Genomic DNA, 19,677 nt, shown 5'->3' with positions numbered 1-19,677 from the left:
AGTACTCTAATAAATATGTTGTTTTGCTAAAAAAATTTTAATTATTTAATTAAAAAAAATATATTTATTTATTTAAAATAATAATTTATTTAATGTTTAGTTTAATAGAATGTATTTTTTTTTTTGTGGTTTAGTTTAATAGTACAACGCCGGCATATTAAATTCGAAACGTCATCTGCTGGGGGCCTATACTGTAACTCGATTCGAAAAAAAATTTACTCTAATTCGGATTTTGTATATTCTGTAACTCTATTTTCGGATTTTCTAGCCAATTTTCGTATAAAATATTCGTTAGCTTTTAAGTTGTAGAAAGCAAAAACGAAAATTGTATGTATTTATTCTGGCACAGGCTAGTACAACTTTCGCATAATTATAAAGTAGATCCGAATTTCGAATGAAATACATTTTCGAATCGAGTTACAGAATAGGCCCTCTATACTATGAAAGTTGAAGTGGAATTGTTAGAATTGCATTGACGAAGTCCACCGGGGCTATATTAGGCATTCTCTTTTTCCCGTTTTTGTACAGATATTTCAGGAAATGCCTGTGACCGGTAAGACTCATAGGGCTGCTGTCCTGTATGTGTGTTGTGTATATGAGCAGCTTTTTTCAGTTTGCTCCAGAGATGATTTCCTTCCTTTGAGGGTCGCCACTTGTGTTGTTTAGTAGTTCCCTGTCTTGAGTAGGGTGGCGTTTTGAATCGGGTTTCTAATGCTTTGATCATATTGTCCCCCTTCGCGCTATTGAAGGCGTTTATTATATCAATTGTTGCAAGGAGGTCTACTCACCTCGAGAATTTGTTCTTCTGACGATCTTGTAGCCGAGGCCCCACGAATTTTTGTTGATATCATTTTGTAGCTCTCAGATTTCGTGTTTCATCTGTCCACCAGTAAACCGCCTTTTATTTGTGGCTTTGCTGCTTTATATATGTAACTCTGTAATGCTGCCCGTAGATTATTTTGCAATATTCCTGACTGTGCTGTTTGAGCGATTTTTTAGTGGCTTTTTATCTATTGCCGCGAGGAGCTTTTCTGAGTTTAGCGTGGAAGCGTCCCATTTACGTTCTGTTGTTGGAATTTTAACTGGACTCATCAGATAGGGTATATTGGAGGTCGCTACATGTATTTTAGCACTTTCCACTTACGTAGCTGAATTGCGAGTCATGACCCAAATCGTCTCTTTTTAAACTCTGAACAGGAAGCTGTGGGTTTGACACAGCATACACCTTACGGAGTTTGTGTTGTTTCTGCATACCGGTGCCATTACTGAATAATTCCACTACAAACGTTGACTCCGACTCCGAACCACTGAATATTTAAGGATTGCTCACTTCCAGGCATTCCGAAGTGTCGAACAAGAGCACTGTCAATCATCGTGATGGATGAACCTTCGTCCATCAATGCGTATGTATCAACACATCTGGGATTTCCGTATACGGTGACCGGTAAAATACGGAAGAGGAGCTTGCTTTCAGTGGAACTGTAACTCAGAACTGCTGACCTTTCTTCCAGTGATGTATGGAAACGTTCTCCGCGACTTCATGTAAGGGTTTATGATGTACTCTCCGGCAGTCATCACTTGAACATAGGCAGTGATGGCATTTTCCGAAATAGGCCTGATTTCCTTCACCTGACACAGCTGGCTGCGGATCAATTGTTCAGGGTGCCCAAATCTAAATTTTAATAAATCAACCATATTACCGACATTGTCATTGTGGATTAGCAGTGACTTGACCCCTTCACGCGCGTATCCTTTCAGGCGCTTTAATAAACGTTGGTTATTCTCGAAATTGCTATATCCACCAATTGCAATTGACTCTATGTAAGCCTTATAAAATATTAGTCAATCTTCCGGCTTTCCACAAAAATCGGGTAATGCCTGCAATTTTCTGCGTAAACTCGATGACTGTGTAGATGTAGTCATTGTCGTCGAAATAGAGTAGATCGAAGGCGTATCAATCCCCAAAATAGTTGAACTGTACATTTGGTTTGCAGCAGCGGTACTTGCTGCAAATAACGGCGGCGTGTAACGGATATCGGTAGGCTGCGACAACGGTACTGTGCAGTTGGCAATAGCTGGCTGTTGCGATTCTGGCAATTCTGTTGCTCTCCTCGAAGGAACTTCGGCGGCGACATTTATGTATGTTGGCAATGGCAGCGGTTGATGATGATCGAGTGGTGGCTCCGGTGGCGGTAGGGGCGGCTGATAAATTACTGGCTATATTGACGGTGGATGATGCATTGCTATCCTGGCTGGGTTTTGATGCTGATGACGTAGAACCATCGCTGTCCATATTTGGCGAATTCACTGAAGTCTTATTTCGAGGAGATTTACCCATCGAATCTTGAAATTTCATGAATCAAATAGACGGCAAACAAATGGTATGTGGAACAGATTTCGTAAACCAAATAGGCAAATAATTGGAATGTGAAATAAAGATATGTTATTTATCAAGTGGGGTAAATTTAGCACATTTGATTTGCTTTCCGAATGGATTCAAATGGTTGCAAATAGCTTCAAATGGTGCAATAATTTCAAAGCAACTTGAAACCTAAGCGCAGTATGTAACATACAACGGCGCTTAGGTCTCAAATTAACTCTTACGGGCTCCACCTGCCAATAAGAATGATTATTGAAACACAACTTTATAGTATTAAAACAGGGAATATTTTATTAAAAATAAAACTAAAATAATCGATCCATATATAAAAACTAATGTGAAGGATGAATCTGATGCTGTTTAATGAGTTTGTTAATATCAGGTTCCAATTTACTCAAGAACAGTCGCAAGTCGCCACGTTCGGTAACAAGCAAACGATTTCTCTTTTTAGTAAGCAGTGTTGTCACAGCACTAAATCCACGTTCACACAAATATGACGATGGGAATGCTATCAAGAATCGTTGAACGATTGACCACAATCCAGGGTACAATTGCGAGATCGGTTTTTGTAGCCAAAATTCTTGGTAACCATTTTTGAACTTGATTTTTATTTCCTCGTTTGTTGTCAATTCTATAAGTTCTTCTTCCAGATGAGGTGACATTGCTGTGTTGACGTTTGAAAACGGATCCAACACCCAGTCTGGTATTTCCAAGTTCAAAATGTCCAGGTATCGTTCGGTGAAGTCAATGTGGAGGTTTTCCAAATGTTGACAGTAGGCAAACAATTCGTCGTTACTGCATGATACTGATAAATTCGGAAAATTGTGAAACTCACGTCTGCCCAGATTCTTTTTGTGTAGAAGCAGTTTGGCTGCGAAAGCAGCAACGTTTTTTGTTTTAATTAAATTTAGTTTATCGCCTTGCAGTTGGAGATCCATGTCGTTGAACAGTTTATACAGGTCTGTCATGTAGGATATATCATTCTTTGATGTTATGAGCTTGTCTTGAAATTCTGTATCTTTAGTTTCCAAGAACTCTATAACAGAGTCAAACAGGTTGTAGAATCGAGTCAGACAATTGCCTCTTGATAGCCAACGAACTTCAGTACGAAACAACAAACAATTGAAATCCTCGTCATTAGTAACACCAAGCTGATGAAATAATATATCATTCAAAGAGCTGTTGCGGATTTTATTGACTGCTTTGATGACATATTGCAGTGATTGAAATAGTTTTTCACTTAAGTTTCTAGCAACTAAATGTTGTCTAAGAATAACGCAATGTACCCCAAGGACATCTGGAATTTTGGAACGAAGTTTTATTTTTTAAGTACGCTATGAAGCCTTTGTGGCACCCTGTCATAGCCGGAACGCCATCCGTAGCAACTGAAATAATATTTTTCAAAGGAATTTCTTTCTCATCGGAAAACTTTTCCAATATATTGAATATGGTTTCGCCTTTTGTATCGGTCTCTAAATTTCTATCAAATAATAGTTCTTCACATATTTTCTCATCTTTAATAAAACTCACGTAAGACAACAACAATGCTTCATTAGTTGGTAAAGTGGACTCATCCAGCTGAATTGAAATCTGACTTGACCTCAGGTGATCGTACAATGATTCTTCAATGTTTTCAGCCATTTCATCAACTCGTCTTTTCACAGAATTATTACTCAAAGGAATTTTTCGGATAATATCTGCGGCCGGTTTATGAAGCACGGTAGTTATTACTTCATTTATTGCTGGCAGTATTAACTCTTCTCCGATGTTATGTGGTTTGCCGTTTTGAGCAATTAACAAAGAGATATTGTACGAAGCTCGAAGTCCGTCGTCATCTTGCTTAGCAGCCGCCGAAAATAGTTTTGCTACACTTGGCTGAGTATTATGCTTCTTCTCTAGGCCTTGAAAATATGCAACATTCTTGTCTCTCTTATCTGGATGCATTTTATTCAAATGATCTTGCAGTCTTGAAGGCTTCATTGATTCATTCGAAAATGTATTGGCGTCTTTTTTTTTACTTTCGACATTGTTTTGCTTTGAGAAATACATATTTTTCCCAGAAATACATTTGTAAGAAAGGATAAAGATCTTTTTTTTATTTTCCACATAAAAGATTTAAGGAGTTCAAAAGCTCAAAACGTGCGTTACATCAGCTACCTACCCGACGTCATTTCGCAAGTGATAAAATAAATTATTCAAGAGCTCAAAGCATGCGCTACATCAGCTCGAACCTACCTACCCTACACCTCTGCGCAAATGATTATATTATGATAGCAAATGCCCACATACAGATTTGGCAATGGAAATAGCAATACTTTTGACAGTTAGTATTTTATAAATTCTATCCTGTCAAGATGCCCCGTTATGAAACGGAGCGACCGATTGACATGATTTTTATTTTTTCTATATTCAATAAAATAGGACAGATATATGAACTACGCGGAGAGAAATATAGAACCGAGTTTGAGCAATCTTTTAAATCATATTAGTTGATGTTCACAAGTTGTTGTTGAGAGTCGAGAGCTCATGTAGTCGTTGTCTAAGAGGCCTCCTAGCTAAATAGAATTACAAATAACCCCCCAGGCCTCTACACAATGCCCCCATTTTCTTTCTGGGTCTCTTACCACCCCCCTTGACACCTGCAGCGCCCACAAGGGGGCGTTATCGCCCACTTTGGGAAACTCTGGTGTAGATCATCACAGCTAGGATAGGGGCAAAAAAACTGCAGCTTCAAATAAAAAGTTTATAAGCCCAAATAACTAATTAGAGCTCGCACCTACCTGCTTATGCGAAGAAGGGGAAAATGACATATGTATATACAAATTCGATAAACAAGTAACCAGAAGCTTTAAGTGCTGAACAGTGCTGAACAGTGCTGAACAGTGCTGAGCGCGACAGACTGCAAGCGACATCTGTCAAATATAAAAATACACACGTTCTAATGGACACAGTTATTTAGACAGCTGCACGACTACACGACTGCAGGCCGACAGTTGTCGCTCTCGCTAACTTCAAAATATTCTTATATTTGCGAAACGACAGTAGAGAGGAGTGATGCCACTAATATATAAAATGTAAAATTATTCAAAGCACTAACAAACCTGACGTTTTTTGACAATAAAAGCATAAAATAGCTCTGTTATATCATTTGTAATAAAAATTCATAATTTAAAACAAATAAATTTACCTATTTACTTATTTTTTGCATAAAAAATTTCACTTTGAACAAAATATTAAAATTTCATTGAAGTGAAAGGTATTAATATGGCCACAACGAAATTGTGTACATGCAAAATGGACAGCTGTGTTGTCTGGTGTACATGCCGGCCATTGTTATGTCGCTGCCTTCTTACAAATGTTCATGTAGGAGAATTCACGACGCCATTTACAGTACTCAGCAGTTTACAGTTAGAATAATGTATGTATGTATTTAATATTAAGTTCGCGACAAGAAGAAAGAGAAATGAAAATGAAACATTCAACTCAGCTTCAAGTTTGGAAGGACTAAGTTCGGATGTAAGTACGAGTATTTGGAAAAAAAATATCTATTGCAAATGTATACTATTTCGTCGATATGCTAAAAAACCAAAAACATTTAAAAGTGTTGTTGAAACTAAAATACAATTACTAGAACTTTATCTTTATTTCATTCATTACTAGCCATTGATAGCAGTTTTCTTAATTATTATACCTACAAGACAATATTATTCGCTTAACTGATAAGAAAAGCAATCCAACATAAGAAATTTTTGAATAATTCACAAAGTATTCAATTTGAATGGTGAATCTAGTTTTGGATAAACATTGTACATATAATTATTATCGAGAGATTAATGAACGTAAGCATACTGGTATTGGTATAGGAACATGAATATAGGAAGGTATGAAATGTAGTTTTTGCTTCTTTGTTTGTTTAACTTTACTGTTTGTGCGTGCACGAGCTTGTCAAATGAATCTGAAGCCGACAAAAGATCACACAAATAATCAAACATTTACATATAAACATAAATGCCTTATATACACTGAAATTGGAAAATACAACGATATATGTATTCCCCTAACTTTTGCTATAAAAAAGCTGCCGTTGGCCAAAATTGTGTTAGTTTAATTTTGTTAACGAGACTTAGTAGATAGTATTGGAATTTCTCCACATAATGAAGTTGTTTGTCGTTCTTTCAGCAATCGTAGCGGTTGGTTGTGCTATGCCGCAATTCGGCAGCAATAATGCTGAAGCTAACGCCAATGCTGATGCGAACTCTCAAGGGGGTCCTGGTTTCGGAAACCAGCCTGGTTATGGTGGTGGCTTTGGCGGAAATTCTGGCTTTGGAGGCGGTTTTGGTGGAAATAATGGCTTTGGTGGCGGTTATGGTGGAAATCCTGGTTTTGGAGGCGGTTTTGGTGGAAATCCTGGTTTTGGTGGCGGTTATGGCGGAAATCGTGGATTCGGGGGAGGTTTCGGTTACAATCCCGGTTATGGTGGTGCGCCTAACTTTGGCAATTCCAATTCCAAAGCCGATGCCAATGCCATTGCTAATTCCAACGGCGGTGGATTCGGTGGAAGTTCTGCCAGTGCAAGCGCTGATGCCTCTGCTAGCTCTAATGGCTTCGGTGATGCCAGTTCCGTCGCAAACGCCAATGCGGACAGCTTTGGAAAGTAAAGCAATTTAAATATAAATTATGCATAAATCTCTCTACAATGTGCTCATTTTCTCGTATCGCGCATTGAATTGTGCTACATTTCTGACTGCTCAACACTACATATACTAGGATACAGTTAATTTATTATTATTGCGAATATAAGGAATGTGGAGAAAATAAATAAAAGTTCTATAATTTACCAAGTCCTGTGTGTATGAAACTTACTCAAATTTCAATGATGAATCTTCTTTTTTAATTACCCTGAATTCCAAAGGAAATAAATATCAAAAAGTGTGGCAAACATTATATATGTACATACATATTTCATGGTTTTGTAGGTGAAAATATCTACTCCTTTGTGTGTTTATATTTCCTTTACTGAGCTATTGGAAACAATTTCTTCCTTTTACTTTTATAAATTTCATGAAGAATATATGGCTGTAATTATTACATCTACTTATGTTATCATTAGTACTGAAAGGAGCCGCAGGATATTTGTATTTTCATAGTCCATTCTTATCTAAATTGGAGCAAGTCTTTTGAGTTGTATTCATACTTACGCTACAAATGGAAACTTTTGGAAAATCGTAATTTGTTTCTCAATGAAGGATGAGCACTTACATACAAATGTAGTATATCTTCGCCAAATGGAGAGTTTTTATTTTATTTCACAATTCGACATTGAATCGGCCCAATAATCCAACGTAGTCTTATGAGCGTTTGTCCTTAATTTATCCGTTTAAACGATTTGTTAAATTGTGAAAAATACACGGAAATCGCGGTGTGGCAGGAATAATAAATAATTATGGTCCTAAATGTCATCATCTAATTGAATTGTGAGGTGTTGCATGACAATAAAAGCTCATGTTCAAAAATATAAAAAGTAAAGCGATAATTCTGAAGTAGATACACATTTTAAATTGATTTCCAAAATTTAAAGTTTAATAGTAAGTTTTCAATTGTACATGAATTTATATTTTATTGGAAATAATGACAACTTTCAAAACCATGCAATTTTTAAATAATGGAGAACTTTTATTCTTTCCCTGCTATACATGTGGATACCACCATAACTTACGCATATGTATGTACATATGTATGTACATATGTATTTAAAAATTAAAGTCAGCTAGTTCAACAGTAAATTAGTGTTCGTCTGCAAAAAGAAATTAGACAAGATTTAATTAATAGTGTGCTCGTGTCTGCGCTGCAAGATAAATGCATAATTCATAAGTCGATAATTGCGAGATAATCAAAAACAACTTCTATGACGTCAAAACAAACAAAATCAGATATCAAAACATTTGCCAGAGTGATGCTAATCTTCATTAGGCTGACATAAGTTTGTCATTTATTTTATTTATTTTCTCGACTAATTAAAAGAACAACTTGGATAATTCTTTTTTTGTTTTTAAATAGAAGATAGGATGGAACATCAAAATGCTCGGGAATTCTGGAAAATTCGATCCACTGACTAAACTATCGGCTGAAATCTCAGTATTAAATCTTCCAATTTCGATAATGGGAGAGTTTATTACATAAGTATATTTTATAGCAACTTCTTGCGAAGTAAAAAATAGCAAAAATTTAAAGATACAGTTTTGGAGCTGTTGGAGCGACTAGCTAATTTTTCTGAGAATTCTTTTGTGTCCGATCACAATTAATGACGCAGCTTGTAGGTATAACCTGTTCCTAATTTTAGTTTGTAATATATAATGCAAATAGTAGATATGAGATAGACTAAATCTGAGTGAAAACGTTTAAGCTTTCGAATAATACAAGCAATACACGTTTTGCATAAATTAGCAAAAAATTATAATGTCCATAAAAGGTTTAAATGTTTAATGGTACTCCTAATGTTTATAAAATAAGTATACAAATCGAAACACAAATGGTAAGTCATAACGAATTTAATTCCAACCGAACTTTATACACATTCGCAAATTATAACAATTCTGTATATCTTTGTACATATATGTAAGAGTATATGTCTTTATGGTGCTACAAACTCCATGTATTCGATTTGGGGCGGGTGTAAAAACCAGAAGAACGAAATAATGTTGATGAAAAGTTGAATGCTAAAATTAAGAAAACATTTTCATTAATTTACCAAAATTATTTTCTTTTAGAGTTTTAAAACTTTACTTCATACAGATGTACCCAATAAGATATACATACGTTCAGTGATCCGTGTATATAAACACCTAATTAATAACATCCAGTACACCTTTAAAAAAGGAATTTCCCTTTGATATTGGGCTTGAGAAATAATAAATTATTGAATTTGGAATAACTGATAAACAACATCTCGTTGCAAGGAGCCACTATTGGTTTAGATTTTTTTAAAATAAAAGTAATAAGCTTTAGTTGAAGGTTTTCTTTATAACTTTAGATTTTTTGAAATGAATTAATAACTTCCAGTTGTGATTGTTCACTTTGAATTCTAAATAAAGAATAGAATTAATAAGCCATAGTTAAAGGTTATTGTTAGCTAGCCTCTTATATTGTATTTACTGGTTTACTTTCTTTTTGAAAAAAATATACTTTATCAACTATATATACCGTATTTAAATTTTTTAACACGATTTTTTAATTATATGCTGATTTCGACAAGTGTTCAAAAACATACCACCAGGCCAATTAAAAAAAAATCGACAACCGTCCAAGAGTGATTTTGCAGGTTTCGAACCTACAAAATCTACAAGTTTTGATTTTCAACTCTTAACCAACTCAACTAAGTACTAATTTTTGAACAGTTGCCAAGCTCAACGTAGTTAATATTGCTTCAAGATGAAGGTTGAAGCGATTGCTTTTGTATTCATTGCATTTAAAGTTTAGTACTTATATCCGTAATAGCTTTACAATGCTAAAAATAGATCAAGCTTTGTTTAGCTGTCAATAATAAACAGTTAAAGAAACTGAAATATCTTCTCAAAGCTTCAATGATAAACAGCTAAAAAAAGCTTTTTAACGCTTCATTAAAAGCTTCACAATCTAGAATGATGATCTGTAAAAAATTGTAGAAAAGTATGATTGCAGAGCATATCTCGGTAAGAAAACCTTTAATTGGAGGTTAGTGATTTTATTTTCAAAAAATTTGTGGCAATAATAACAACCTTAGACTTAAGGTTATTAATTTTAATTCAAAAAATCTAATGTAATAATGGCAACAACATATAATTGGAAGTTACTAATTTAATAAAAATAACCAGATGGTTTGTTTCATAAATTTTTTAATGAAATTTTGTTAGTTCCAATTCTTCTTTATAAAATTGACGTAAAACTTTCTCAGAGTTAAAATTTCGGTAATTGTTCAGCAAAGCGGTTTTTCCGAAAACATGGTCCAATTTTTGTTGGGCATTTTTGCATCTTAAAATTTTTGTTTTTAAATGTACTTACTTCAACAATAGATAGAGCGTCGACTCCTGAGATATTGTCACCGTCCATGGCTCTGCACCATATAGCAGGACGGGAATAATGAGTGACTTATAGAGGACTTTACTTCTTAATTACCTACTCAGTCCGAAGTAGCACCTGCTGTTGTAGTTGCTGATTTCCTGGTAGACGAAGTTATCTACAACTTTGAAGTTATGACTGTCAGCCGTGACGTGGAAGCGTATTCGAGAGTGCGACAACTGTTTGTTCGAAGACGTTCACTACCAGACCCATTTGCTTCGCTTCTTTAATCATTCTGGAGAAAGCAGAACTAACAGCGCGGTTTCTGAGGCCAATGATATCAATACCATCGGCGTACGCCAGCAGCTACACACTCTTATAGAAGAGTGTACCTTCTCTATTTAGTTCTGCAGCTCGAATTATTGTCTCCAAGAGTAGATTGAAGAAGGCAATCCATCAGCACTCGCGCAAACTTCTTCATGGTCAGGCAATGGTGAATCGGATTCGCCTTCTCCTGCCTTTATGCTTTCACTGCCATTCAGCAGCCTGGAGAAGTGTTCCCTTCGCAATTTCAGAATGATATGGGCATCAGTCACTAGATCACCTCTGGGGGTTCTACAAAAGTATGCTCCGGTCTTGAGAATTTGTGATAGTCGCCGCATATTTTCGTAGAATTTTCGAGCATTAGCCCTATCGCCCTGCATGTCAAGCTCTTCATACTCATGCATTTTGGCCTCTCTCTTTTTGTGTCTGTAACTGCGTCTCGCTATCCTCTTCAGCTTTCATTATCTTTCCCATTCCCCACCGGTTGCGAGGTGTTCTTTCCGCTGCTTCACGGCGTTTCTCACCGCATCAGTTGTTCCTTTGTCTTTTCCGACCAATGGTTTCGTTTGCACCTGTACGTAAGGAGCTTGAAATTGTTCCCTTGTACCGAGTTGCTGACAATTGCTCTTAGAGAGCAGGAGTGTAAATCGAGTTGAAAATCGAGTTGAAAATCGTTCGGCTCTGCTTGCAGCTTCTCGACTTCGAACCTTCCTTGTGTTTGTTGACGAGTGTTTCTTGCTGCACAGAGACGGGTGCATATCTTGACTGCAACAAGATAGTGGTCCGAATCGTTGTTAGGACCTCGGAGCGTACGCACGTCTAAAACACTGGAGACGTGTCTTCCATCTCTCACAACATGATCGATCTGGTTTGCGGCTTTTCGATCCGAAGACAGCATGGTAGCTTGATGAATTTTCTTATGCTGGAATCTAGTACAACAGATAACAATATTTCGGACGCCGACGAAGTCGGTCAGTCACAACTCATTTGGGGATGTTTCCTTATGGCAACTTTTTTCTTTATTTCTTCCACCAATTTGTCCCCTTACAATTAGTAAGCATTTATTATTGATTAATTATATTTATTTCTATTGGTCTAAATGTTAAAGAAAACATAGAAATGTATTAATTTTCAATATTTTATCAATTCCATTTAAATAATTAAATCAATCATTATTTTTATCACAATTGCATTTATTTTTTTTTTAATTATTAAATTATTTTTTTATTTTTGAGATATCAATTTTAAATTTCACACTCATAATTTTATTTCCACTACAGATATCGGATCACTATAGCATCTAGCTGCCATACAAACTCCACAAATAAACTAAAGTCCTTGTCTAGAGAACTTTTTTATTTGATAATATATCTTCTCGAAATTTCTTATGTATTATTGTCTATAGTACCCAATATTTAATAATTTATTTATAATTTTGTATAATTGTGTGTGATATGATCGCGAAAACGTGTAACCGATCGCTTTCGTTATCAAATCTGTTAGGGATGCCCTCGTCGGTCTTTTGTTGTTGATTGTAAGTGGAGATATGATGAGTATGGTGAAGGTTGCGTATCAGTGTTGTGAGTCTGACTCGATGTTGTGTGCCTAGTGTGGTGTGTATGTTAAAGTCTGGGAATGATTATATGAATAAATATATAGTTTTCATAAAATGGACCGATCAAGCTCTTGTATGGAATTTTTTGTTTTTATGCTGTGTATTATAGTTTCGGTGCTATCGAATTTAACGTTTTCCCTGTTTCTACTTATATTAATGAATATCATATCAGCGTACAATAATAATCGTGATAATTGTAATTAAAATAATAAATCAAATAATTACAGATACTAATATATGTGGGAAGCGATGACAGTACTACACTTAGTGAACACACTTACTAATGCAACACTGACCTAAGACAACATGCAACACTGATAATAGAGACGACCAACCTGACAAAAGGGACATAAGCACAGCCATCAAACCAGGAATAAAGGGATGTCCAACTTATTCCAGTGTGAGAGCGCTTCAAAATTCGCGTTTTTTATAACATTTTAAATTATGGCTAGATTGAACAAAATAATAATTTGTGGGCATTTAAATTGAAACACCCAACATTTAGTTAAAAAGGAGAAGACGTGCAGAAGTGCAATTTTTTAACACACATAAAAACCATATTTACGTTGAAATAGTCTTTGATATCATTCATTTTATTTTGGTGAGTTAGGAATTTTTAGGTAAATTTCAAGTCCATTGTTTGATAAATAAATTTTCTTACCATTTTTTCCGAGGTTTATTAGTTGGTGGAATCGACATCAATAGCACATCAATTAGAGAAACAATTTCTTGGTGAATTTTGACGATATCCCATTACTTCCTTTATATTGGCGAGTTTACTTTTACACTCTTGCAACATGTTGCTACAGAGTATAATAGTTTTATTTATCCAAAGGATGTATGTGTAACCTAAACGCAATCGAGTTAGATATGGGGTTATGTATACATACATTATATATAAATGATCAGAATAACGAGATGATGTCCGTCAAGCTGTAGCTTGAGCAAAAATTAAAATGTCTTGATGAAACTTGTTACACAACTTTCTTCGTAAGGCGGGTTTGTATATGCCACGCCTAAAACGCTACTAATGAAACACATATAAAGTGTCATAACTAAGGACAATTTTTATAAAACCTATTACCACTATGAAAATGGATGAAATAGTATAATAACCCCGCCCACTCCCCATATAACGGTGGGTAGCTAGGTAGGAGTGCCGCCACCAGGGGCTCAATAAGCGCTAGTCCTACGTATTTTGATGCACTGACGTAGGATAGCCTTGCTATTCCGTTTCATTGTTGCACTCAATCCATTTGGTGATCTCAATGAAACTTGCTTTTTGTGGACAACTATTCAAGGTTTGGTGTCTAATGGGTTCCAAGTATTTTGTCACGGATTTGATATAAAGGTGAAAACATTTTCCGTATCCCCTTCTTGCTTGCAACTGCGGCAACTTCTTTTATATGGTATACACATTTTTAGCACATGTTATCCAAAAAAAACCAATGAGCTAGCTTTAGGCTACACCTATGTACGTTCATAGTTTACACACTCGTCTCCAATTGTGTGCAAACAGTGATGTGGAAATGCGGAGATATTCGCATTCGAGACATTCCATCGAATGTTTTCCATATGACCGAGTTGTTAAGATGTGGATTATAAATACTTAAATCTGTGTATGTTTGTATGGAACGAGTTAAAAAATGTGTTGGGGATTTATCATTAAGTAAGTCAGAACAATGGGTGTCACTTCTTACTTGATCTTGATGTCAAGCTCCTGTCAGAGTCATTATATTGCAAGCAGGCGGCTTCCAGCGAAGACTGACAAATTTTTCCAACCATCCACTTATGTTGGACTGCTTTATATGCATCCTTAGAAGTAGGTGAATGGGTAATACAACGGCTATTGATAATGAGGTATTTGGCGGTAGGTATAAAACCCAATCACTCCCGTATCAAAAACTTAAAATGAAGGAAAACAAATAAACGAAGTGGACTGGGAGATCGGTTGTTCTGCCGAACCAGCGTTACGGCGCACGGGAGCCACAGTCCATGAAGGCTTAAACCAGGAAATTGTTGTAAGCAGAAACGCGGAAAGGGAAGAAGAACTTCTTCGCTCTCCTGTGCAGGCGACCGAGGGTTCCAACTCTGGCAACAAGAGAGGGTCCGGAAGAAGCTAAGCAAGGAGGGGTTGAAGGAAAAAGGGGCGGACGGAATACCAACCTAAGTCAAGTCCAGCCTGAAGGAGGAAAAGGTGAAACGGTTGGCATGGACTAGAGAGGAAATAAAGAAGGCCGGGCACACTTCGCCACTTAAAATTGGTGAAAGGCGTACTCTAATCGCATTTAGGAGCATATCGATGGAAAGTGGCAGCGTTCGACGGAGAGCGCACCAAATGCGTCCTCGTGGAAGCTAACCTGAAACATGTTCTGCGGCTGCCTCAAAGACAAAATCTTAGCGTGTGAAGTAGGGACTGGAGGGTGCTAATCTCTGATGGAACCTGGCCCATATTTCTCTTTGATTTTTCATTCGATTGGTCAACTATGATTTTATTGCTGGACGGCGACATTTTAGGTTTTTTTCTGAAATTATGACTTCAACTATTTTTTGCGATATATTTGCATGTTCTTCATTTATTTCCTTTGTAAATTCTCTTCCCGAGACAGACATCTAGTAACAATACCATAGTAAAGGTATCATGGTATTCTGTTTACTACGTTGGTGACACACATGGCAATGTAGTAAACTGAAATACTACCTTTGTTTCGTAGGCATTAAATATTTCAAAAAAAATGTAAACAATAAATTTATAGTTGTGTGTTATTGGAAAAAAAGTGCAATTATTTAATTAATTAATTATATTTCATTGCAAAAAAGCGATATGGTTAAAGTCTCTCTAAAATCCCCACATGAAATGAGGCATTTCCTGCTTTTTCGGGAAAAAAAAAATTGTGAAAAATTTTTTGTTTTCCATTTCATTAAATAATTTTTTAAGTCATTTTGACAGAATATTTCGAAGAGCTTTTGTGTAAAAGCTTTTAGCAAAGTTTGTTACCTGTTTTTAGCTGTGTTTATACAAATACCACAATGAAACATCATAGTATTGTTACCAGCAAAATACTACATTGCTCATATGGTATTTTGCTGGTATTTGGTGACACACATATGGTATTTGTACCATACATATATAGTATTGTTACTACATGTCTGTCTCAGGTATAAGATAAAATGGGCAATCCGCTTATTCGACGGATATACATACATACAAATCTCCCGGTACGGACGGAATCATTCCAGCTACAGAATGCCGCCTGTCTATCCGTGCCATGCCACTATGTGCCACACTCATGTAGATAGGCTAGGGTAGTTTTCATACCGAAGGCAGGTAGGAACACCCCAACCTACTCAAAAGAGTAACTAACTTGACTTCCTTTCTTCTGAAAAGTCCAGAGAAAATCTTGGACGCGCACATTAGGGCCGCAGCGACAATTTACTTGGTCTATCCACATAAGCAAGAAACTTTATGCGAAGTAAATAAATAAAACTGTATATAAATCTCAAATCCAATCGATCACAACTATCTATAAATAAATATACTATTTTTATACTCTTGCAACATGTTGCTACGGAGTATAATAGTTTTATTCACCTAACGGTTGTTTTTATCACTTAAAAATAATCGAGTTAAATATGGAGTTATATACAAGCGCCGCCTGGTGGCGCCATCTATATATCGACTAGTGCGTAAGAATCTGCTATTTTTATCGATTGTCCAGTGTGAATTTCGAAAAGTTTCATAGATTGGAAGTGAAGTTATTGCGTTTTAAGTATCAGTAAGTTTGTGTTATTGGTGCGAAAATGAGCTTCGAACAAAGACAAATTTTGTTTCAAAATTGGCAAAACTTTTACTGAAACGTTTCAATAGATGAAACAAGTTTATTGCCTATCCCGTAGCAGAGTGCACGAGTAGTTTTAATGTTTTCAAAGTGGTCGTGAGGACGATCAACATGTGGGTCAATCATAATTCCTGATCACCGAAAATTCCATCGAAACTGTGCGTGAATTTATCAAAAATGAGCCGAATCATTGAAATTCATGGAAATGGAATTGAACATCACTAAAACATCGATTTATCGCATTTTGACCGAACATTCGGGCTTATGAAAGGTGTGTGCACGGTTTGTTCCGCAGAAATTGACTGACGACCAAAAATTGCTCAGAATCCCGTCTCATCGATCGAACCACTTTCCGTATTCACCTGATATGGCACCGTGCGACTTCCTTTTCGGAAAAATGCATTTGCCCATGAAAAGAAAGCGTTATGCAGACGTAGAGGCCATTCAAAAGGCTTGCACCGGCACACTGGCGACCATACCGGCCAACGAGCTAAAACACACTTTCGACATGTTTTTGGACCATGCAAAAAGCTGTATTGAATCAGAAGGAGACTGTAATGAATAAAATAAACTGATTTTGCCGAAAAAACTATTTGTTCTGTTTTTTTTTAAAGTCCTGTTTACTTTGGAACACACCTTGTATATAAACACCTGTATCAGGATGACGAACGACTGTCTGTCTGCCCATCCGCCCGTCTGTGCAAGCGATAACTTCAGTAAAAATTAAGATGTCTTAATGATATATAAGCCTATTATTTAGTACAGAAGATTGCAGTATCAAGGGGCACCTGTGGACAAAAAATTTTAAAATAATGGGCAGGGCTCCGCTCTCTAGTAAGCTTAATGTACATACATTTCTAGAAAACCGCTAAACGAAATGACAAAAAGAGATCAAACTTTTTATTTCATATACCCACCAATAGGTGGCGCCACACAGAAGCAGTTATATTTAAAAAGTTCTGTTTCTTTTGTGACAGACCTTGTATGTACAAAGCAACCGCAAGCTTGACAATTTATGAACAGCTTTTTCCATACCGTGGCCGTACAGTGTTTACTCAATATATACCATCTAAATCAGCTAAGTAAGGTATAAAGATCTGGTGGCTTTGCAATGCGGACAACGCATATCCTTTGCAAGGGATTATGTACACTGGTAAAACAGAAAACACTCGAAAAAAATCAGGGTGAAAGAGTAGTGAAAGAACTGGCGGTTTCGTACCAATTTATTCGTAAACTAAGTGAAGAACTAGCATTGCCGATGATTGAACATAACACTTCGAATCCACAAATAATGCGCCACTTCTCAACAAAGATTGCCATTGAAAGCACTTTTGATCATGCACTGACAGAAACAGTCGTTGTAAATCCTGGTCCAGTGATTTTAAAGGATAAACCCTGAAGAAAAATAGCAACAGGATCTTGCCATGTCTGCAATGCCTTGCCGATAAGAAGATGCCGAAAGACTCGTAAGAATTCCGTGAATCTTGTACAATGTGTTCAATATCGTTAATTATAAAGAAAGTGTAATATTTCTTAATTTTTTTTAGTAAAATTTAATTCTATGCATTTATAGAAATTATCTTTAATTTATTTCCTATGCTTTTTACTTTTGCTAATGGGCGATGGCTAAATTTTAAGAAAAATAAAATTAATTAATTAAATGCACTCACAATTAGCTTTCTTCCAAGTTAAAAAACGACGATTTAAGAGTTTAAAATGAAATATTGAATTTTCTTTAAGTTATTGATACAAATACACCGCGGTGTGTACCCTGGTACCCTGTTAATAACATAAGGGTTAACTATTATTATTAGTATAATGTATTTGAGAAGCAAAACATTGAAATTTAACAATTATTCCATCGCTTTTTTACATTTATTTATTTTGATTTTCCTTGAGTTTCGTTAAAAGGCCATAAGAAAAATCAAGCTTTTGTGCTGTCGACAAGAGTTTTCTTTCTAAAATGTAACCGAGAACCTTAAGTTTTTGCGTTTAATGACATTTTGAAGAAGCCCTCTGAGTTTCATAGAAATATCAAAATGTTTATTCAGGCATATAAAATATCTCGAATTCGGCAAGAGTTCATTTTCTTTCAAATTTATCCATAAATATTTATTTCCAAATAAACTAAATTTAACAGAATAATACATATCATTTATGTAATTCGATATATTTTTATTTACACTACTTCAAAATTAATTAAACTCAATAATAGTAAATATATGTATGCTTAATGTCTGTTTGACTGCAAGTGAATTTTTCACTGCTTGTTTGTAATGAATTTCTAGTTATTGCTGTAACTTTTGAGTTTTCATTTTATTACATGTGAAAACATCTAGTATGTACGTATTGTTAAGTATTTAGCTGTTTTGTAGTAAGCGAACTGATCAAAAGTCAAGACATACATTGGAGTGCAGGAGTACTGGCATACAACCACCGACAAATTTTGTTTTGGAAATTGGTCACTTTGCCGGCACTACTATATTAGGGCCACAGGGGACAAAAACGTCATCTATTTGGTGCCACCAAAAATTTTTTACTACGCCTAAAAGTATACTAAAAAAATCAATAATAACTCATAAAACAACTGAGACTTAGAGTTGCCAAATTTATACAATTCTATTAAATATATTACGCAAAGCAATTTATATAAGTCATGCTAATAATTTAGACACCTCCTCTGTAAAAAATGCAACAATGTCACTATTGAAGTAACAAGAGAATCCCTTCCGCCGAAAAGTGGTTCCCGATATCCATATGCATGGTGTCTAGAAATTCAAACAACAGAACTCATCAACAACTATGTATATTCTACTACGAAAGCAAGAAATGATGTTACCATTGAACTTTCAAATAATAAAATATACAAAGCCAACATTTCAAAAGCACCGTCTAGCAGAAGTATTTCCGGTATGGCTTGAAGAATTAACATACACGGCGAATTATAGTGATTGTAAAAATCTTCGCCGTTCTTGTGATCCAAAATAAATTATTACAGATTTTAAATAACAAAGATTAAATGTTGTGAATGTACTTCAATGGAAAAGTAAAACTCTCTGCGCTCTGTTTTTAATAAAGTTTGATCATAGGTAATTCAAAAAAAGTTGTGTTAAGCTCTCCGGTAAAGTTCAAACCTAGAGCATCAGTAACCTAAATGCTGTAAGTGTGGCGAAGCACATCCAGTCAACTTGGCTTGCCGGTTGTCTTGTTGGAAAATAATTACAAAAAATACGGACTAAAGCAATTGACCTCAAAATAAAACCTCAAAAGGTCCTGTGATTAAGGGGGGAGCCTGCTTTAGAGGCTTCAAAAAATCTATATTTTCAAGGATTTTTTTGTAAAGGAAAGAAATGCCTGATTGAAATGAAACTTTTAGGATTTACTCTTATATATTTGAAGAGTCTTCTCAAATTTTTTTTATTATTATACATTAGATATTCTTCATGTTTGAAGAAATTTACGGAGGCGCCTCGAGTGTGCAATTT

General features: G+C 35.7%; 1 protein-coding gene across 1 annotated transcript; it reads left to right on the top strand.

Annotated features, from left to right (window-relative positions):
• Positions 1–6,534: 6,534 nt before the first annotated feature.
• Positions 6,535–7,038, top strand: LOC120767783 (glycine-rich RNA-binding protein 3, mitochondrial-like). The gene has a single exon (XM_040094036.1). It carries the CDS (start codon positions 6,535–6,537, stop codon positions 7,036–7,038), a length of 504 nt encoding a protein of 167 aa, XP_039949970.1.
• Positions 7,039–19,677: the final 12,639 nt, after the last annotated feature.

The sequence above is a fragment of the Bactrocera tryoni genome, chromosome 2 (genome assembly GCF_016617805.1).
Source record: "Bactrocera tryoni isolate S06 chromosome 2, CSIRO_BtryS06_freeze2, whole genome shotgun sequence".
Classification (NCBI taxonomy): Eukaryota; Metazoa; Arthropoda; class Insecta; order Diptera; family Tephritidae; genus Bactrocera; species Bactrocera tryoni.
The sequence above is the reverse complement of the archived record's forward strand: the minus strand, read 5'-3'. Positions and strand labels throughout refer to the sequence as shown.

Bases quoted from the DNA above. Each gene is read 5' to 3' on its own strand.
- LOC120767783 (XM_040094036.1), top strand. From the start codon at position 6,535: ATGAAGTTGTTTGTCGTTCTTTCAGCAATCGTAGCGGTTGGTTGTGCT.